General features: G+C 39.1%; 1 protein-coding gene across 2 annotated transcripts in view; it reads right to left on the bottom strand.

Moving 5' to 3' along the window:
• Window positions 1-23232, bottom strand: part of Epha6 (EPH receptor A6) — a 1036261-nt gene that overhangs the window by 200616 nt on the left and 812413 nt on the right. For both annotated transcript variants that reach the window (XM_004663307.2, XM_004663308.3), the window contains one exon: window positions 4317-4442. In XM_004663307.2, the coding sequence (XP_004663364.1) occupies window positions 4317-4442 (126 nt within the window). The remainder of the gene's footprint in view (window positions 1-4316; window positions 4443-23232) is intronic.

Genomic DNA, 23232 nt, shown 5'->3' with positions numbered 1-23232 from the left:
GTTATTGAAACATGTGTAGATACTTGTCCTGTATTTGGTCTTTAATAAATAAAGAGGTAGTCTAGATTCATCTATGCCATTTCCTTTGAATCTAACTCAGATAATATGATGGAGAGAAACTACTTTTTTTTCCAGGTATTTTGTGAGAGTAATGAGTGAAGTAATTAATTCCTGTGCTTGTGAAATCTTATTACTTTGTTATAGAAATTTGTGGTTTAGACTCTAACATAGCAAACTTCTGGTTTTCCTAATATTTCTCCTTTGGCACACTTGTGGTTATGTAGTTAGAAAAAGTGCTTTAGCCAGGCATGGAGATACCCGCCTTTAATGCCAGCACTCAGGAGGCAGAGGTAGGAGGATCGCATGAGTTCAAGGCCACCCTGAGACTACAGAGTGAATCCCAGGTAAAAACCATTGGGAGTGGTGTGGAGGGACCTTCTTCTTGCTTTGGATTGATATACTAACTGAAATAGTATCTGTAAAGATATTAGGTAGCAAAAGACACTTTAGAATATTAAAAATATGAAATGACAAAGATTTCTCATGATTAATACTTCATTTCTCTTCATACAAAATTAAAGAAGAAATTCTTGGGAAATAAGATATAGTTGAATGGGAGAAGATAATAATTCTTTTGTTACTGTGACAGTCTATGGTGGTTTGACTCAGGTTTTCCCTATAAACTTAGGTGTTCTGAATGGTAGGTTCCCAGATGATGGAGATTTGGGAATTAATGCCTCCTGGAGGGAGTGTATTTTGGGGAGTGGGTTTATGTGTATTATAGCTAGTTTCCCCTTGCCAGTGTTTGGCACACTGTCCTACTGCTATTGCCCACCTTATGTTGGCCTTGGGGAGATGTTCACCCCCTGTTCATGCTATAATTTTCTCCTGTCATGATAGAGCTTCCTCTCAAGTCTGTAAGCCAAAATAACCCCCTTTGTTCCCCACAAACTATTCTTTATCAGATGATTTCTGCTAGCATTGTAAATCTGACTGCTACATTAAAGTAGGTACCAGAGCAGTCGGGTTGCTGCTAGACACCTAACTATGTGGTTTTGGCCTTCTGGAAGTGATTTTCAAGAAGAATGTGGAAGGATTGAATCCTTGGCCAAACAGATGCCTTGCAGTCTTATAAGAACAGCTTGATGGACCATTCTGGTCAGAGTTGAAAGACCTGAATTCAGGAAGAACTATGGACTGTGAGGTTTGGCTTGTGAGGATGAAAAAGAGCTTTGCCTGGACTGGGCTAGAAGCAGTTTGTGTAAGAAGCTTTCAATTAAGCCTATGTCATGAGAACTTGTGTAGGGTTGCTTTGAATAGAAACAGACTGATGTGAGCTGAGGGACATGGCACAGAAAAAATGAAAGGTTTGGGCCAAAACTGCTGCCTGTTCAGCTGCAATTGTATGAGAGATTACAGCCATTGAAATTGGGCCAGATGACCTGCAGTGGGACAACAGAAAGAATGCAGTCTTTTGAAGGGGCCTGAATTCTGAAGGTGTGCCCTGTTCTTCAAAATTTGCTTTGTTTCTCCCCCCACCCCCAGATTAACAAATTGGCACAACAGCTGGTATTATGGGGCATACGAAACGCAGGAAAGAAAGGGTCATTGAATTTAGATTACAGTCTTGTGTTTTGGAAATGGCCATGGGCAGTGTAAAGTAGGTTTGCTGGATGCCTGCATGGAGACCCTATGGATCCATGAGCATGTACCATAGGTTGCAGTGGAGACCCAGTGGAGATGCCAGGACCATGAGATGGCTGCTAAGGAGAGCTGCCAGCCCAGATGAAGTTTTCCAGGACTGTGAGCCTAGCTGGAGGGGTAGAATTGGAACTTCAGAAACTTGCTGCTGGTTAATTATTGGACTTGGAGATTTATCACTGACTAGAGTTGTTGAACTTGGAATTACAGAGTTTTATGTTTGCCTTGTTTAAATCTTGTATTGGTTGAATATTTCTTTGCTATGTCCAATGTCATCTTTTACAATGTGAATGTGTATTCTGTGCCATTATGTTTTTTTTTTTTTTTTGAGTTTTTGGTATTATGCCTCAGTTAAAAGACCTTGAACTATGGGGATGTTTGAACATCATAGGATTGATAAGAATATGGGGGCTTTTAAAGTTGGTCTGAATGTACTGTATTTTACACCATGGATGGTTATCAGTTTATGGGGGCCAGGGGAAGAATGTTGTAGCTTGACTCAGGGGTCCCCAATAAACTTAGGTGTTCTGAATGCTAGGTTCCTAAGTGATGGAGATTTGGGAATTAATGCCTCCTGGAGGCAGTATACTGGGGGTGGACTTCTGAGTATTATAGCAGGTTTCCCCTTGCCAGTGATTGGCATACTCTCCTGCTACTGTTATCCACCTTATGTTGGCCAGAGGTGAGGTCTACCCTCTGCTTATGCCATTGTTTTCTCCTGCTATGATGGAGCTTCCCCTTGAGTCTGTAAGTCAAAATAAACATGTTTTTTTTTTTTTTTTTTTGTTTGTTTTCCCTACAAGCTTCTCTTGGTCAGGTGATTTCTGCTAGCAATGTGAACCTGACAGCAACACAGTCCTTGGTGAAAAGTAACAAAGAATTCAGGGATCACTTATCACAGTGTTCTGAGTCAGGAAAAGTGAACTCAGTTAATTTCATTTTGAGGGAACAGGAACAAGTTTAGATTTATACATTTTTTATGAAGCAATTTTGTTACACCTGATTTGTATGTAAGTCATGAAAACTGAACGTTTTTTTCTTCTATGAAAGCTAGAGGCAAATTTGGCTTAAAGCCTAGAAGAATAGAAGGCTAGAATGTTCTTGTACACTTCTCTTTGCAAAGCCATTTTCACATTTGTGCTATAGAAAGATCATCTGCCTTTATCTTTAGAGAAAGATTATCTGCCAGTGGCTAAATGACAAGGCTCATTTTATTTTTTATTTTTTTAATCATAATATTGAACAATTCAAGTCATTTCTAAACTTGACAATGTCAATTCTGCCAAACGTATCTAAATTCACTATCTCTACTAATATATAGGATTAAATGCCAATTCACTTGTTCACTTACTCAGTTCTAACCAAGAGATGTTAATAATGTAGGGATGCTACATATCTGTAGTGTAGCTTATTTGAGAGATCAGTTTACACTGTTCCCTGGATCCCTTGCAGTCACAGTAATCCTTCTGATGTCACCCATGCCCTTTCTGTTTCTAGGGAAAAAAAGTTGCTCAACGACCATTAGATTAAAGGGATTAATCTTTTATTCACATACTTTTGGCTCTTTTATCAGTAGTCTTGTCAGCCATAAAATCTCCAACTGTATCATTAAATTGTCCAATGACAAAATTGAATGAAATCAGTATATGTCTATAGTTATTTAATTTTTGTATATTTAAATAGACAAGGGTCATTGACAGAGAAAACTATCAGAATGATCTTAGGCTTGTTGGTGTCATTATGCTAAGAAAAACAAGAAATGTGTCTATTGAGTATTCATATAAATTGTATTTTCCAGAATATATTTTCAAATATTTCCACTATATCATTTGTATGAGTCTGCTATCTTGGATACACTCTTTATCATTATCATAATTTGTAGCATTATTTTAAATTTTTATAAATATGTAAGGATTGTGAGAAAAGCTTCAGGAGGCAATATTGTCACTTTATTTGTCTAAAACAAAACATATTAGGTTTTCATCATCATGTACCTTTGAGGAAGGTTAACTCCATACTTTACCAAACAATAGGAAAGACCAATTTGTGATAAGTCATACAATACACAGCTAGCAAAACTTTTCAGCAAAGTTTGAAATTATATTTCAGAATGTTCAGTTCCTTATATCATATTTCGTGGTTTTGATCAGATTGCTATTTTTAGGGAGGACTGCACATTAATGTTCTAGCTCAGAAAATTCCTACCAAATTTGTTGCTTTCTGGCTTTTCTTCAACTCATTTTTCTTTAGTGAAATGGAACTTTAATTAAATCTCTATAAACTCATCCAAATACGGCATTACTCTCTATCAAGAATACTTAGTTTTTAATTCTTTTCTGGCAATTCCAAGTGGCCCTGCGGCCTTAGTTCTTACTTTGGATGACATTCTCCCAGAAGAGGCGGCTCGGTGCTGGGTGAAATGATGGGTTCAGATCCCTTTCTGTCTTCTCAGAGTAATTGCCACGACACTAACTTTGCCCATGTGTGTCCTGTGTGACAGAGTTACCTGATTTCTCCTCAGCAACTTCTTTTAGAAAAGCCCACTTTTGTCTCATGATTTTATCAACTGTTAGCTGAGGCCTTATATCACAGGAAGGTTCACCTAGAGTACCTACCTGCAGGAATCCTGGGGGGCAGAGATCCTCCAGCTGGCACTGGGTGAGGGGCCTGGATGCTGTTTAGAAACCCTGCCCGCAGGAAGCTGGGGCAGAATGCTTCCACTCCAATGGTTGGGAAGGATCCTTTGAAGAAAGAAAAATTAACATTAAACAACGTCTTCCTCATGGAAAAAAAGATATCACCTATGTGCAATCAAACCTAAAATCAATGTCACCAAACCTAACTGGATATTATGAAATGAAATGTCTGGGTAATTTTGTTTCATTAATTTTGAACATTAGTTTATTATTCTTGATATGAAACCTCCTCTTATTTATTATCAAAGAGGGTATATAAGCTAACATGAGATTTCTAGTGTACATTTAGGATGCAAAGTCGACATGGACATCGATACAGTCACTGCTGCTGTTCCTGTGCCCGTGTAAGTCACAAACACGCAGAAACTGATTGCCACGATAGGATGTGACTCTGTGCCGCAGTGAAAAGAGCAAGGCTTTACTGTGGGGGAAATCAACGTTAGAGCCTAAAATGAGAATGTCTTACCCACACAACATGTACATATGTCTTTGAAACACAAGTAAGACAGCCAATATTTTTAAATTCCTAATTTTTGACCCTCTTCTGTTAAGGGCAAGGCATGAAAATATGCAAAGATAGTGTGTTTTTCTTTCTTTCACTTTAATGAGGCTGTTGCGTAGTAAAAATAGGGCAAAGCGGGAATCTATCCATAAATACATAGTGAATAAGCGTAAAAGAATATCAGATCAGAACAGCACAATGCCCTGTGTTTTTCAAACTAACAAGCTACCACCTAGAGATGGGAAGTGATGTCACTTCATTGACAGCTTACAAGGACAGAATCTTTCCACTGTACAGTGAAAAATAAATAATGACCAATTCCTACTTGAAAGATGTCAGAGTCCTTTAAATGTGAGTCAGAAATCCTGTATTTTGAAGTAGAGACATTACAATTAGGTGCTTCAACGATTGAAATGTGCTAAAGCTAAAACACTGAATATGTGTGCGCTATTGATGAATAGAAGAGCTAAGGTGAAACTCTAGTGGTTTCCTAAAAGCGGTTCATTGATGGCAGGTATCTCTTCTTGACCTTCGGATCCTGTGTCCGCGGGTGGGATTCTTCTCAGGATCAGCCTTAGAAAGTTCAGTGTTTGTAGAGAATCTTGCCCTTGCTGTGGTTTGAGTACACATCTATCGGTTTATATGTTTGAACACTTGGTTCTCAGCTGGGGACACTATTTTTGAACGTTGTGAAGCCTTTAGGAAGTGGAACCTCACGGGAAGAGGTGGATCACTGAGGGCAGGTCTTGAGGTCTTGTAGGTTTACTCCAGTTCCTACCTGTTCTCTACTTCCCCACCCAGAGGCAATCTGACCAGTTGCTTCTCATCACTGCAGCCATGCCTTATTGATCATAATGTATTGCATCAGTTCAAAGTGTAAGCCAGAATAAGCCTTTCTCCCTTAACTTGCTTTTTGTTAGATATTTGACTGCAGTAATGAGAAAGTGACGAATATACTCTATTTCCCAGTACAAATTTTCTATCAGAAACAAGTTCAAATTGGTGGTGTCTTTGAACTTGAGTCAGAAAACTAAAGAGACTTGCTACAATTGACTCTATATATCTTGCTTCTATGAAGATGTCTGGGGAAAAACCAACATCTATTAGATCTTCAGAAATGGCATCAAGAAAGGGGAAAATTATACTCTATAGTTAGATGGTGGAGGAAAATCATTATGCATAATACTAAAGAAAGCACAGGCAGAAACATGTGTTGAACAACCTAGTCATATTATTAGTTTTATGGGATTTTTTTTATGTGAGAGAGTGACAACAAGAGAGAGAGAGAGAGAGAGAGAGAGAATGATTTGGCACACCAGGACCTCAGCCACTGTAATGGAACTCCAGACACGTGAGCCATCTTGTACATATGTGCAACCTTGCATACTTGCGGCAGCTTGTGCATCTGGCTTTTATGGGAGCTGAAGAATAGAGCAAGAGTCCTTAGGTTACTCAGGCCAACACCTTAACTGCTAAGCCATCTCTCCTGCCTCTTTTATAGGCAGTCTTTATTAACTATTCTTATAATGTAGAGTTGGAGTTCCTTAAACATTAAGACGTGTGGCACAAGTGTCCAGAAAGGGCTTTGACATAACTTTCAAAGAGAAATAGAACAAATTTATCCTTGTGGCTACATGGGCTATTTACCACTGAACACAAATAAATATACACCTGTACTCAGTGTCTCCCACACAAGGCATTTTCCATATTGCCATGTTTCATCACTGTCTCAGAAAGCACTCATAACTAATGAAGGCATTCTGCTAACTGCCCAATGGGGGACATTTTGCCATACATTTCCATGACATTCTTACTTAAAGTTATAAAAGAAGTGGTAATAAGAAAAATGATTGTAAGAAATGCACATTTTGTTATATGCTGTGAAAAACTAAACTGAAATTTTAGCTGATTATGAGTCTATTAAAGTCAAAGAGCTGGAATTTTGGCTTAAGAATATCACATTTAAAGGCAAGAATATCTTAGGCATGAAGAAGGAAGAATGAAAGGACATAGATGAAGAGAAATCTGAACACCAAACATACAAAAGGCAGAGATGCCAAGTCATGTAGGTACATTGTACATTTCAAGGATGTTTGTCTGTTTTTACTATTTTGTCAACATTACCAAAACTACAAAGTTTGTAAAGATGCCCATTATTTTAACTCCTTGAAAGGAGATAAATACAAATATTATGTTTTTGCCATGATGACATTGATTGCTGTTTTGGTTGGTGTGATAGCCTGTCACACTTAATAGCAGCTTTCATTTGCCTCAACTTGCTGCGTCATTCAGAGAGCTATTGTTATGTTTCTTTACCATGGGTAAAAAGGTCTTTCATTTATTGTACTGTCTGTTTCTTAGAGAACTGAATTTTTATTGCTAAGGGGAAAAAAAATCAAAACTGAGCAGGAAAACTGCTGTGTATGAATACATATTCAGGCAGGACAGTATGCATTAACTGTGCCTTGGCATTGTTTGTGGGAAGGCCAGTCATGTCAGGAAGAGAGCATGGGGTACGGCGGCTGTGTGGTCACAGTTCCTTCAGAAAATAACTGAAATCCTTCTTTGTTGCCATTCTTTCTTCCCTTATCCCATAAAACATAAGTTTTAGGATTTGTTATGGTCTGAATGTAAAATGTCCCCACGGGATCTTGTTTTGACTCCTTATTTCCCCACTGGCAGCACTATTTTAAAGGTGGAATTTAGCCAGAGAAAGTGAGTCACAGGAAGGGGGTCCTTGGGGTCATTTTGTTTCTGACACCCTCCCTCTTTCTTTCACTCTCTGTCTCACCCTCAACCCATCCCGGTCATCCCATCAAGAAGTGAAGAACCTCTTCACATGCTCCGGTTGCATGATATTCCATCCAAGCATACAGGGCAAGCAAGGGACAAGAATCTCTAAAATCACGAGCCAAATTTTCTTTATTTTTATTTTTAAAAATTTTTGTTTATTTATTTGCAATCAGAGAGAGATGAAGAGAAGCGAGACAATCAGAATGGGTATGCCAAAGCCTCCAGCCCCTATAAACAAACTCCAGATGTATGTGCCACCTTGTGTGTCTGGCTTTATGTGGGGACCCCAGGTCATTAGTATTTTCAGGCAGGTGCCTTAATCCCTAAGCTGTCTCTCTAGCCCAATATACTATTTTTATTTAGTTGTAAGGAGAAAGAGAGAGAGAGAGAGAGAGAGAGAGAGAGAGAGAGAGAGAGAGAATGAATGAGAATGGGTCAACCAGAGCCACTGCAAATGAACTTCCGATGCATCAGGATTTAGGGACATGAGGTTTTACAGGTAAGTGCCTTAACTGCTGAGCAATCTCTCCAGCCCACAAATTTCCTTTAAGTTTTTGTTCTTAGAGATTTATCTGTCACAGCAGTAATAGATGTAACTAATTTAAGATTTGATATGAAATAATTTTAGTCTGGTTTACCCAATTACTCAAGTTGCATTCTCTCTAACTAGTTTATTTTTTTCAAGGTAATTGTGAAGTTTTTAAATTATTTTGTATCTAAAGAAGATATACTTTCTAAAATCTATAGCATGAGAGTTATCAGTTTCCATGGGTATTTAAAAATATATATTTAAGCTGGGCATGGTGGCACACACCTTTAATCCCAGCACTTGGGAGGCAGAGGTAGGAGGATTGCCATGAGTTCAAGGCCACCCTGAGATGACAGAGTTAATTCCAGGTCAGCCTGGACCAGAGTGAGACCCTACCTTGAACCCCCCCCAAATATATATATATAATATATATAAATATATATTATATATAGAAATATATATATAATATATATATATAAATATAAATATATATTTTCTTTCTTTTTTTTTTTTTTTTTTTTTTGGTTTTTCAAGGTAGGGTCTCACTGTAGCCCAAACTGACCTGGAATTCACTATGGGGTCTCAGGGTGTCCTCGAACTCACAATCCTCCCACCTCTGCCTTCCGAGTGCTGGGATTAAAGGTGTGCACCACCACGTCCGGCGATATTTCATTTTTATTTATTTATTTGAGAGAATGAAAAAGGGAGAGAGTGAGAGAAAGAGAGAGAATGGGTAAGCCAGAGCTGCCAGCCACTGCAAACAAACTCCAGAGGCTTGTGCCACCTTGTGCATCTGGCTTACATGGGTCTCAGGGAATTGAATCTGGTCCTCTGGCTTTGCAGGCAAACACCTTAACCACTATACAATCCAGCCCTCCATGGGTATTTTGGTTTTAGTTATACCCAGTTGTGTTTACTAAATATTTATTAACTCAAACATTTGCGTTTCTAGTTTGCTAGTGGTCTTGACTCTTTCAGTTCAGTGTCTCATAGTTTTGGTGACATCTTCCCCATTAGAACATTACAAATTAAGACTATGAGAAGAAGAAAAGGCAGTGCTGGTGGGTTAACAGGTGGAGGGTTGAAAGCATCCCAGTGCATACTATAGTCCCACCAAAGGAGTATTCTGTCTTCACATGTTAGTAGCACCCGCTGAGAGATATTGTGCTTGAGTGACAAATTACTGTTAAGAAAGTGCTTACCTGATAGATCATACAGAAAGACTACTTTGAAGAAAAGCAGATGTTGATATGGACATTGACCTATCTACCATGACTGAGTAATGGTGGAATCTGACTACTTAGGTCACTGTATCTGAGTGGAAGCTGGCCTAAAGACCATGCAATGTTGAAATAATTAAATATGCATGACACAAGTTACGAAATAAATCTAATTTGTAACGTGACACTATAGCAATCTCTCTGGAAAAAACTTTACATTAGAAATTAGGTGTCATTAAGAATACATATAAAAATAACATATATTTGGGAGCAGTATTATTAGTAAGGATTTCCCCTATAGCAAAATGGTCATAACTATAGAGTATTTGTGTACATTGTATGTGCATATGGTATTATTTGAAATCAAATTTCAAAATAAACTGAACTCATAATCAGACCCTAAATTATTAAAATTTTTCTATTAACATGTGAGTGAAAATTATTTAAAATAATTTTATTTCAGCCTTTTATATTATGCATATTAAAATAAACATAAGTATATAATAGCTGCAATAAAGTCATTCATCTATGTGACAAATAAATATTTAAGTAAATATTCAGGAGCTAAGGGGATTGCTAAATGGCTAAAGGCATCTGATTTGCAATCCTCCCATCTGTATTTTGATCTCTAGAGTCCATGTGTGGCTGGACACAAGGTGGCACATGTACCTGTATCTCTATTGTACCTACTGCAATGGGAGGCGAAGCCAGGAGAATCACCAAGCTTGAAGGCCACAAAACTGACCTTTCTAGTGGTGAAATAACAACAAAGTAGACCTTGTCTCAAAGAAGAAAGAAGGAAAGAACAAAGACCCCTACGTTATGCTCTGACCTTGACACACATGCTACAACATGTGTGCCCATAAACACACACACACACACACACACACACACACACACACACACACACACACTCCATGAAGCATACAATCCTGGCTCCAAAATGTTTACTGATGGGGTGAAGTATGACCATAACTTTGGGGGGCTAAGGAGTAAGTCTGCAAGCATGCAGAAGAGAGACACTTTCTTGATTTTTGTATGAGTAGACTTAGTTGTATAACCAGCTCATAGAAGCCACTCCATAGCTGGGTTTGGGATTAATGATGGTACTTTCGTACTACAAGAAGAATCACTTAAAAGTGAAGCTCTAACAAATTTTGTAAACCAAATGCCCAATTCTGAGCCCTCATAAAGCCTTGACTTCATTTCACTTGACCTTTCTATGTCAGACTGCATACACATTCCTTTGCTTCTTCTGGTGCTCATGTTTTCTCTCTTACACACTTCTCTTTTTTTCTTTGTTACAATAATTTGTAGCATCGTCTGATCTCTTCTCCACTAAGAAGAAATGAAGAAAGCCATAAACCTGCTATGTTTGAGCAACTTCATATTAGTTTCCCTTGCTGGTGGAGACTTAATACTTACTAAGTTCATATCACAAAGGAACAAGACTAACAGAAGGAAGAAGAGATGCGTTCACATAAATCACTGAAAGAATGCTTTACTCCATCATACACTCTGCAGTGGACCTCTAGTTTGGATCTCACACTGATCATTTGCAACCTAAGAAAGATGGAAGTACTCTTCGTATTTGTGTTTTGCACGTAATGGCTCCATGCCTGCTCCTGGTGCTTGAAGCTAGCCTTCTAGGTCTTCTGCCATGGTGATTAAATGTTCAGAGAACAGTTTCAATAAGTGCAATTTGAGTCACTGGATTTAGGAATGATTAAACAATAGGTGACAAATTCCTCCTCAGGCAAATTCATCCTGGGTTCCAAGGAAGAACTCACCTGCTCAATTGCTTTGTAAACTAATGGTTAACTTCTTTGGCTGGAAGGGAGGTAATTTTCAGTAGTCTTAGATCATGAACAATTTGTAATGAATAACTCCTTCATCTCTCCTTTTATCCACTCATTGACTTATTCATTTATTCAGTAAATATTTATTAAATCATTTTTAAACTATGGCATTTTTGATGAGAAGTAAATAGAATAGGAATAAATAATATTGACTATAAATGTGATAGGAAATAAATATTTGATGTGATACTATTATTTTTAGGAAATGATTTTAATCTAAGGAAAAAGTACAACCATAAAAAGTTGCCTACTTCTTAGATTCTTGTACGTGGAAAAGTCTCCAAAGTTAAGTTAGAGCTATAGCCTCACTAGAATAGCTAACTTCAATCCAGGTTCTTCACCAAATACAACTAAAGACCGAAGGAACATTGCTGTTTTGTTTTTGACCTTTTGCTAATTTTTTCAGGTTACTGCAACATAAACTTTATAGACTTTTAATTGGATTATTATCCAATAGCTCATAATGAAAGTATTGAAGCAAAAAGGGAGGTGCCATGGCACCATCTGGGTTATTTCTTCAGTGTCTTTAAAAGTAAATTTTCACCTTTCCCTGAGTTCATTTTTCAACTTTCAGTACTGCTAGCATCTATATGATGAAACTATAGATGTTTTAATATTTTTTAAATTACATCATCAGCAGGGTATTAAAACATTTGGAAGCTGATTAAGACACATATTGAAAATAAATATAATTTATCGTTAAAATAGAAATTCATTGTCATAGTAAAAGAAAATACTTTAAATGCCTGAGTTTTCTCACTTACAGAATGATAATGTTGGGCTGGATTTTTCTGTGTCCTTTCAGTTCTAGTGATCTGCTTATATAAATTGATTCCAACAGTTTCTTTAAGTGATGCTTACATTTTTCCAAGTGGAAGCAGGGGTTTTGTTTATGGTACAATTTAATGGGCCATGGGAACTTAATTATTATCCAAGTTTCCTGAATAAATTCACAATTTTCAAAAATATATACTAGTCTTAATAGTGAACATTTGTATGTCTGAGGTCTGGCAGAATATTGAATTCCAACTTTACCATTCATTGATTATTCTTGGGTAAGTTGGAGACAATAATAATAACATGTTGATTTGTTATGAATCATATGAACGTGTGTACAAGAGGCCATCAGGAATAAGTTAAGGGTAATTAATTTTTCCTCTATTTTCTTCTCCTCCTGGATTTTGTAACCTTGACCTTGCATTGCAAGTCTCCAAACTTTTCCCTCTGTGTAGAAACCCTTCCGGCCAAGGTTGATACCACCTCCTGTATTGGTTTATTTCTTGTCTGGAGAAAGCATTTGACCACAAGCAGCTTAAAAGAAAGGAAATGTTTTATTTTCAGTTTAATGTTTCAAGGGAAAGTATCTGCTGTGGTGAGCCTGAACATATCATCAGGGAGGAAGAAAGCAGGGTGATGGACGGTGGTGCTCAGCTAGCTTTCTACTTTTAGTATAGCCCAGGACCTCCAGCCCACAGGATGTGCCGCCCATAGTTAGTGTAGTGTTGTAGTTACCTTCATGCTGCTGGAACAAAGCATCTGGCTAAAGATCAGCTGGTGAGAGGAAAGGTTTTTATTCTAGCTTACCCTCTTGAAGGGAAGCTTCCTGATAGCAGGGAGACATGGCATGAACAGAGGCTGGACATCACGTCTGCCGCAGCAGGGGGAAAACAGCAGCAAGAAAGTGAGAACTGACAAAGTGGTGGCTAATAAACCCCAAGGTCTGCCCCCCGGGACACACCTCCATCAGCAAGTCTCCACCTCCCAAATTGCTCTCAGCAGGGGACCAGCCATTCAAAACACATGATTAGGTAAGGGACAGCGGAGACAAACCACCACCAGCGTGTCTTGCTACTAATCTACCCTAGAAAATCCCTAATAGGTATGCCAAGATCTTTGTTTCCATGGTAACTTTAAATCATGTCAAGTCCACAACCAGAGATTACACCTCTTTTGTCAAAGTGTATTTAGTACAGCTGGCAAGAGTTCACTTTGCCTTTTCCCCTCCATAAAATCTTAAATATTGTAACAGAGATAGACCGCTGCCATTAGCACAAAACTTGTTTTCAGTTTTGTGACACCAAACTCAGATGCTTTTAGAAAAGGAGGCTGCCTTTAGGGACCTGTCAAGTGCGATAAATACGTATATCAACTTGGGCATAAATTCATTAATTTGAACTGAAGGATAAATTTTCGGACTAAAAGATGAACCCATTTTTTTCAAAACATTTTAGAAATTAAATAGTCCATATCTCCTTGATGTTTGCAGCCTATGGCTACTGCCTGGCGACTGTAGCTTATGCAACTGTCTTCACCTCTGGGCTGTGAACCCTGAAGAATGGGGTGAATCAGTCACATGGTCCCATTCTCCTCTACAGATCCATCCCCAGAATTTGCCCATGGTAGGAGCCCAATGTAATATTTATCAAGTTGAACTGAAATTGTCTTTGTATAAATAGTGCAAAGTCAGTTCGACTTCATAGAAATCATAGACTGATTTTTCTGTGTTAGAACTTCTCAAAACTATGTATACTCTAGTAATGTACACAGCTGCAAAGATGTGTACAATTATCAAAGTTTAATGAGGTTTGTGACTTTCTACTTTAAATGTGAATGAAAAGCTAATGTTTAGGACAGCCTTAAGTTCTAAAATCTATAAAATTCTAAAGCTTGTTTACCTAAGAAAGCTTGTCCTTTTGACGGAGTCAGCATGCAGGCTGCCTTGGTCAGCATATCCCTGCCCAGCTGTTGCTGTCTAGGCTGACACTTTTAAACTCTATGTTTTTTGATAAGATGCTTTCACACATCAGGTGCCGAGGAGTCAGCGAAGGAGATGTTAAACAGAATTTATCAACATGTATGCGAGTTAGATCTACTTACTTTGTAGGCAAAGAATGCGATGTGTTTAATATGTATGAACTATGTGTATATCTACCATGTTATTTCTCTGAGGTTTGCACCCTTAGCTTACTAGATAAGAGGTCAGGAGGTGGGCTGGAGAGATGGCATAGCGGTTAAGCGCTTGCCTGTGATGCCTAAGGACCCCGGTTCGAGGCTCGGTTCCCCAGGTCCCACGTTAGCCAGATGCACAAGGGGGCACACGCGTCTGGAGTTCGTTTGCAGAGGCTGGAAGCCCTGGCACGCCCATTCTCTCTCTCTTCCTCTATCTGTCTTTCTCTCTGTGTCTGTCGCTCTCAAATAAATAAATAAAAAATTTAAAAAAAGTTAAAAAAAAAAAAAGAGGTCAGGAGGTATGTTGTTCTGTTCCTTCGTAGCTTTGCAAAGGAGCCTGTGGGCTGACTGGTTGTTAGGAGTGTGTGTCCTGTTGATTGCATTATCACCCTTTAGTATACAAAGGTTGACAGAGAATGTTGAGGATTTAGTTTCACTCACAGATACAGCTATAACTCTCCTATTAGCCTTAGATACAAATAAAAGTGTTAATATATGCCATTTAAAAAAAAATTAAAACAAAACAAAGCCTTTCTACCCTGTTAAATTTCTCAGTTTAGAATGGGACTCACAGACATCTCTTTGGCACAGATAACATGGCAGAATAATTGGGTTTAATCCTTACCAAGATGGAAATTTGATCTAAAATCGATCAAGGGAACACAGTCTTAAAGATAATTGCAGGGCTGGAGGGATGGCTTAGCTATTAAAGCATTTTCCTGCAAAACCTAAGGACACAGGTTTGATTCCCCAGTGTCCACATAAGCCAGATGTATAAGGGGGGCCATGCATCTGGAGTTCATTTGCAGTGATGGATGCCCTGGTACATACCCATTCTTTCTCTCTCTCAAAATGGATTAATCAATATATTTTTTTAAAAGATAATTAGCACTAGCCATGGTGGCACACCCCTTTAATCTCAGAACTCTGGAGGCCGAGGCATGAGTTTGAGGTCAGCCTGGACAATGGAGTGAGTTTCAGATCCACTTGGGCTAGACCTCAGGAAAGAAAAAGAAAAAGAAAAAGAAAAGGTAATTGGAACACTGGAACAGCCAACAAAGACTGAGACTAAGTGAACCCTGAGGGGACTTCATGCTGATGCACGGGACAAATATGTGACTGGAGCTGGGATCACGACGGTGGAGTTGGTGGGCCAGTGATAGCAAAGACTTTCTTCTTTTCCAAGCAGCCACTTTCTTCTTAAGGCTGACATGTGGAATTTGATTTACCTGCATCCCTGCAGGGAGCATATACTTTGCTGGGCATCTCCCCGAGTCCTTTCAGTTCATATCATGTTACTACTCGTTTAAGCAGCTTTAAAGTCCCCCTCTGGTGAACTAGGTTGGGTATAAATTCCAGACCTTCAGAATTAGAAAGGCTTCACAATTCTTCAGTTTTACTCCAACCATGCTAGAAGGTCCCTTGTTATTTGCACACATTGCATAGCCCTACCACAGAGAGAGACTTCCTCATCTTGGCCTGACTCGTTCTAGAAGCCCTGTTCAACTGCCACATCTTTCAAGAAACTTCCGCTTTGCCGCTTGGAACTGCTTACCCTGCTGTAAGGTGGCAGTATTCCTCTGAGAAGATCTGGAGCTATTCTCAAATCCTGGAGCCAGAGGGGTCTGGTGCTCAAGTTTTGTTCTATCATAACTTACTACATGATATCAAGAAAGTTGCTAAAACTCCTTAAGCCCCAGTTTCCATTTTCATAGTGCATAGAAAGCAGTACCATGTGAGGATAATTGTCAAAATAATGTTTATAAAATGCCTAGTACGAGACAGTGATATTGAAGGCCCCACTACCCACCTGTCTTGATTATTTTCCATCTTTTCATTTAAAATGAATACATTTTTATTGTATTAATTTCTCTTCCCTCTTTTTTCTTCTTCCTTCATTCTTTCCTTCCTTCCTTCTCTTCTTCTCTTTCCCTTCCCCTCCCCTCCCCTCCCCTCCCCTCCCCTTCCCTTCCCTTCCCTTCCTTCCTTTCCTTTCTTCTTTCTTTTTGAAGCAGGGGTCTCACTGTAGCTTAGGCTGACCTAGAACTTAGTCAGCAGCTGAGTCTGGCCTTGCATGCATGATGATCTTCCTACCTTAGTCTCCTTAGTACTTGGACTTAAGGCCTGTTTACCGTGCCTGGATTATTATAGTACTTTCTTGTTTATGACATATTTTGTTATAAATTCTGGGAAGATTATCATTTTTATATTTGCAGCAGAAATTGGCATGTTATGATGCACAGAGGGTTTGTGAAGGTAATTTTTAAAAATGGGATTTCAAAAGCATACCCTTGCTTTCCTTACTCAGGCAATAACAGATGGCTTGATATCAATTTCTACAGTTTAGCAACAAATTCATTCAATGTGGTTGGAAAAGTTAGTTAGAGCAGCATTAGAGTCCTGACTGTATTGTGACCTGCAAAGCCATACTCTCTAGCTCTACCTCTTCTTCTTTTTTTTTTTAATATATTTTGTTCATTATTTATTTATTTATTTGAGAGCAATAGACACAGAGAGACAGATACAGAGAGAGAGAGAATGAGTGCTCCAGGCCTTCCAGCCACTGCAAACGGACTCCAGACGCGTGCGCCCCCTGGTGCATCTGGCTAACGTGGGTCCTGGGGAATTGAGCCTTGAACCGGGGTCCTTAGGCTTCACAGGCAAGCACTTAACCGCCAAGCCATCTCTCCAGCCCTCTATCTCTTCTTCATGCCAGACTAGTGAGAGGACAACTAGCTATACAAACAGCTGACGAGAGGTTTCTTCACACCCACTACGCTGTGCTGGGCTCAGCCTTTGCATATGCTCCCCTCTGATTGGTGGATTTAAGAGGCAGACAGAAGATCTTGAAACAGAGGAAAAGTGAGATAAGAATCAGAGCTTCTGTCCTGTGTGTGTGCGCGCACGGGGGGGTGGGGGGGCTGACTTAGCCTTACTCTCCATGGACCTGGTTCTTGATAGAAACCTGCAATTCTATGTCCAATATGGCTTCAGAGGAAAGTAAGATCATATTGTGAAATGGTCTTGAAAAGAGTCAGGTATTTTACAGTCTAGTGCGTTTAAAAAGTTACCAAAGCTATCTCTTTAAAAGCTGGATACCATAGAGAGCTGTATTAATTAAATTTTAAGATCTGATCTGTGTTAACATTCATTCCTTATAATAAAAAGAAGAAATGGAAACAGATTCAAAGAAATCTGATTTTTATTATTCTTAAGCCACATTCACTGGGCATGCCAAGACTGGCGGAAACAATGACTCTATTTACCACGCCCAGCCTCTCTTGCTGTGCCACTGTTTCCAGCTCTGCTTACCATCAGCTATCCTTCAAAGGCTGTTAGATTGATTTCAAAATGAGGATCCAAGTACATCCTGTTCCAAGTGAGTACTGTCAAAGGCGATCCAAGCATATTATAAAGAGAATAGTGAGGGGGAAGGAGCTACCAGGCATTACTACTGAAAATGTGCCTGTAGATGTGTTCCTCACAGCTGATTCCAACACGGTTTGTGAACCTGTATCATAAGATTCTTGGTTCACTTATCATTCAGGCTTTGTTTCATGTTTCAACGCTGCCTCGGATGTAAATGTGGGCAGTTTGTTGAAATGTTCTGTTGAAAGTTGTGAGTGATTGTAGTTTCTTGGAGGCAATGGCATCGTAAAAGAAGTGGCAGTTTCTGGCATATTTTCGGAAACACTTGGAAGCAGTTCATCTGCATTTTAGTTCTGCAAGGACTCTTCTAGCACCCAAGCACTTTAAAAGCATTATTTAACAAATTATGGAACCGCAAAACTGTTTTATGCTCTGGATGCTAGTTTTCAAAAGACGAACTCATAAATGTCTGGAGTGCTCATATCTAAGAGAAAAATAAGACTGAGTTAAAATTAAAAGAACATTTATATTTGCTAGTGAAACACAGAAACTGACTGCTTTCCAAGTATTACATTCAATTTCATTGCTATTTAAATAGGACATTTTATGTACTTCTTATTGTGTTAAAAGTTGAAAAAAATGCTAGCGTGCTTGTACCATTAAAGAGACAAGTGCTTTTGCTATTTGTGGTAAATTTATCACCAATTTTTGCAGTTTCAGTGTGTAGAGAATTATGGTATACTTCTGTTGTAATTTTATTTGTAAAAAAAATTCAAATAATCAACTGTCTCATTTTCCCTTTACATACTGGTGCCTGTGCTTTCAAGTGGAACAGATCATTGTGTCATCCTATTGTCTGAGGCTGTGGATAAGTACTATGTCATATGAACCACCCTGTAGCATCAATAAGTTTGGGCCAGTGGAGAACTGGGGAGATGAAACTACTCCCTGGAAGGAAGCTGTTCAGCCATGTGAGGCAAATTTAGTGTGCAGGATAAGGTAATTTACTAAATGGTACTCCAGTGCCCCAGGAGACTCCATTCACCTCAGCTGAATGAGCAGCTGGATCAAACTCAATTATTGAGAGTTACCATTCATACTCAAAGGCATATAGATCTCAAATTGAATGTTCCTTAATTGGGTGCATATAACTCCAGGGCAACTAGGGTACAGGGTAGAAAATATATGAGTAGAGCCTAATTAGAAAGCTTCAGATAAACATGCCTTTCAAATCACATCTTCACAGCATAAAATGGCAGTGACCAAGGAGGTAAGGTGTTTTCAGGAGAGGGAAAAGCAAGGACGACAGTGTTCAATGGTAATCACAAACTCGGAGCCTGGAGAGAGTCCCAAGGAATTTGTGTGTAAGTGTAGACAGCTATAATCTAGAAAATTGTACTTATAGAAAAGCCTTGCTGGCCAGAGTAAATACTGGAGCATGGGATAGGTTTGTCAAGAAATACACAATGAAAAGCAGACAGACTTTCAGGTTGCTGGCATGCATAGATCAATGGACAAAGGTTTTATACGACAATGGTGTGTGTGTGTGTGTGTGTGTGTGTGTGTGTGTGTGTGTGCTTAAAACTTTAAACATGTGTATTGAACTTACATTTGTGTGTATGTTTGTGATTAAATCTTTCAATATGGATACAAAACTGTTTTTCCAAAAGTTCATTTCTTCCAGGCAGGGGAGGGTCACAGTGAGTTCGAGGCCACCATGAAACTACATAATGAATTTCAAGTCAGTCAGGGCTAGAGGAAGACTTTAGCTTGAATAAAAACCAAAAAACAACAACAAAATATTCATTTCTTTTTTTTTAAAATCCCATCAGTTTCTTTTAGGGTGTTCTAATATAGCTAAAAGAGAAAAATACTGAAAAATTAAAATCAGTCTTAAATGAAATAATTATTTCCCCAAGATTTGTCTTCAAAGGAACTGCTTCTTGATAACAGAGGACAGTCTTGCTCCCTGGGACACAGACATCACACTGATGGACATCAGCTACCTGGTTGCCTCCTTCCTCATTTTAGAAACCCCTGATTGTAAGCTGACTAGATTTTTTCTGGCTTCTCTGTGCAACCAGACGAGACCAGGTGCTGGGACCCTGTGTCCTGGACACATCTTCCTCCTGGGGGCTGCATGCTATAGTTAGTTGATCAGTATGTAGAAGAAAGCTGTTTCTTTGAGGATCATGAGGCCATCCTACCATCTCAGATTGCTTATTATTGGAAGCTGCTAAGGTGTGAAAGAAATAATCTTTATTTATGTCAATGACTTTTACTCGAGTGTGGAAAAGGCTTTATGCTTATCACATTGGCTATTTGAAACTACTCTACCTTTATCCAAGAACCTGTCAGTGTCTAAACACAGCTCAGACACCAACCTCTGGCCTGGACTGTTCTCTGTCATTGACAAAAGGAATGGAAATGCAGCTCTGTTGTTCCATATTAACAAAGTCCAGGCATTACTCAATCTTCTCTACTAATAAATAAGGCATATGGGACAAGCAGAATCAAAGGTGATATTTACAGGAAGCTGCTTGATTTACTTTCATAAGAACGAAGTTACATATATATTTTGTGCACTTTCTGTTATTAGCAGTGAATAGATGGAGAAATGAGTCTATTCTTAACTGGTCATGTCATGTGGTGCATTCACACCTCCACTGGGAATAATGTCTTGATGGGCAGTGACTCTTAAAGAGCCATCAACTCTGAAGAGAACAAGACAGAACATATAAATCAGGAACAAAGTTTCTGTCAGTTTTATGATGATAGTAGACCATTTAAATTCATGAGTCTGTGACCAGAGCTTAGCTCAGTACCTGTGCCTCAGATGTTCAATGAGTTGCAAAGAGGTGAAGGAAATAGGAGAAGAAAGAAGCCTCACAAACCAATGGCTCGTGCTCCTTCGCAATGAGCAAAAAGAAAATATGCCACATTTGGTTGTGGTTGTGTTTTTACTCTAGGAAACATCTTCACCTCTCTTGATGATCTCTTTATTTATTTACGTAAATTCTTATTTGAAATTTCTTTTCTTTCTTTGCAAACTTATGTTCCAGTTCCACTAATTCTAGCTTTATATTTGCAATTATACTTCCAGTATAATCTTAAGGGGTTTAAATAAGAAAGTAAAGAAATAAAAAGTTCTAAAACTGAACTAACTCCGACGAAAACCTGCAAAGCTCTGTTCCCACTGTACTGTTAGTTTAATGTCCCTGAAGGCCATACCATGGGACCTTGTTCACAGTATCATTGTCACTTGGAAACTGATAGATGACCCAGAGAATCTGATATTTTCTGCAATTATTTAATAAAAGTATTCTTCCTTTTGTTAAGGATGAAATTTAATTATTAAATGCAAACATCCCATCCCACTATCTAATCTTATCACCATAGTTTTACATATTGATGAGGTTTGATTTTTATCTGTCCACAATTAAAATAAGTATATGCTTTAAAGATGGTGCACTCTGAACCCCAAAAAACAAATACCTTATCTGAATTGAATCCTCTTTTCACTTAAGTTCTACAACCATGAGCTCAACATAGGGCCAAAAATATTCTTTGACCCAATAAATACAGACTTGTCGGTGTACCTTTGACCATTCTGATGGGTTGGGCTTCCACCTGAGTGCAACTGGACAGGGTAGTGGTTGGTTGGGATGAAAAGAAGGTAGAAGGATACATTACTAGGCAGATGAGATTCAAATTCTTCCTCCCATGATGATAATAAACCAACAGGGAGCAGTTGTAGCTGATCCATGCATAGGGGAACATTATCGATCAATTTTCTTTTGGGGGCTGTATAGAAATTTGTTGAGGCTTTATAAAATCTGGCATGGTTGAATGGAAGTCATCAGCCATTGACCTTATTTTCTTAGGTGTATGTGAGTTATACTTAGAAAGTGTGAGTGTGCTGGATGCACACGCGCGTACATGCGCACACCTCATCTTCCTGCCTTATTTTCCTGGATGCAAGAGAGTCTCACTAAACATGGAGCTCACTGTTTTTCAGTTAGATTGACCAGAGATCCCTGGAATCCCCCTGTTGAAGGAAAGAGGTAAAAGCTCGCTTATTTATTTATTTATTTTTGAAGGCAGTTTAGTTAGGGACAGGAGCCCAAAGAGGAGGTGCCACCCCATCTTGGAACTCGTGTCTGATTCAGCTTCATCCACAATGGCTGCAGTGTCCTCTGATGTCTCCACAGTTTTTTTTTTTTTATTTTTTATTTATTTATTTGAGAGTGACAGACACAGAGAGAAAGACAGATAGAGGGAGAGAGAGAGAATGGGCGCGCCAGGGCTTCCAGCCTCTGCAAACAAACTCCAGACGCGTGCGTCCCCTTGTGCATCTGGCTAACGTGGGCCCTGGGGAACCGAGCCTTGAACCGGGGTCCTTAGGCTTCACAGGCAAGCACTTAACCGCTAAGCCATCTCTCCAGCCCTGTCTCCACAGTTTTACACACTACCCAGATGGGCTAGCCTTTGGGTCACCTCCCCAAATTCTTGAACCAGCCAGGGCTTCCCCTTACATAGCAGAGTCTGACAAGAAAATTCACTTTTAACTGACTATAAATATATGTCTGTGCTGACCTGTTCTCTCTTCCCTGTGCCCTTGCCTTTCTGAACACACATCTAAGTCTGGCTTCCTCCTCCCAGTGAAGTTAGGTAGGGGAGCACACCTTTCTTGGCCTGGAGCGTTTATATATATATATATACACACACACACACACACATACATTCATGCCTGTCTTCTACCTGGGTTATGCTTTGGGGTGCCTTCCCATTTTGATTATATGCATGAATTTTTTTCTTTGATCTCTGAGTCTACCATGGGTATAATTTCTCTGAACTTTGGATCTACTACATCAGTGTTTCCTCTGAACACTGGGGCTGTTATGTATGTAATTTCTTTGAATTCTACCATGGGTATAGTAACTCTCTTTACTACTCATTTCTCATCTGAATTTTCTGGTCCCTGCTTTGGTACTTTCCCTCTGTCATAATTCCTTAAGCCATCACCATTTAATCTTTTTTTGTTGTTGTTGCTGTTGTTTGTTTGTTTGTTTGTTTGTTTGTTTTTCAAGGTAGGGTTTCACTGTAGTCCAGGCTGACATGGCCTAATCTCAGGGTGGCCTCGAAGAAACAGTGATCCTCCTGCCCCAGCCTTTGGAGTGCTCGGATTAAAGGCGTGTGCCACCATGCTTGGTTTAATGTCTTAATTTTCTTCTATGTGGAAGATCATTTATATATGCTTTGCTTCCCACGTGAGTACCTCCCATGAGTGTGTGTTTCTTCTAAATCTTGTTGCATGGGCTTCTAGATACTCCTTTCCACCTGTGCTGAAGCCGCTCTAGCCTTTTCCTAGATACCAAGTTCTCCTAAAAAAAAAAATACCCCAGGAATTATAATTTCTCCCTAAATAAAATCAATAGCTCAATCAATTTATCCTTCTCAAGTCTGTGTTTATCAATTGTTTGTTAAAAATAGGATAAGGCCCCCAAAATTAGGGCTCACAAGTCTGGGAGACATCTATGAAATTCCCAAGTCCTGCATTACCACCTCTACCCATATCAGCACTGCGTTACAAGTGTGCATGATCATACCCAGC

This window comes from Jaculus jaculus, chromosome 4 (assembly GCF_020740685.1).
Source record: "Jaculus jaculus isolate mJacJac1 chromosome 4, mJacJac1.mat.Y.cur, whole genome shotgun sequence".
Classification (NCBI taxonomy): Eukaryota; Metazoa; Chordata; class Mammalia; order Rodentia; family Dipodidae; genus Jaculus; species Jaculus jaculus.
The sequence above is the reverse complement of the archived record's forward strand: the minus strand, read 5'-3'. Positions and strand labels throughout refer to the sequence as shown.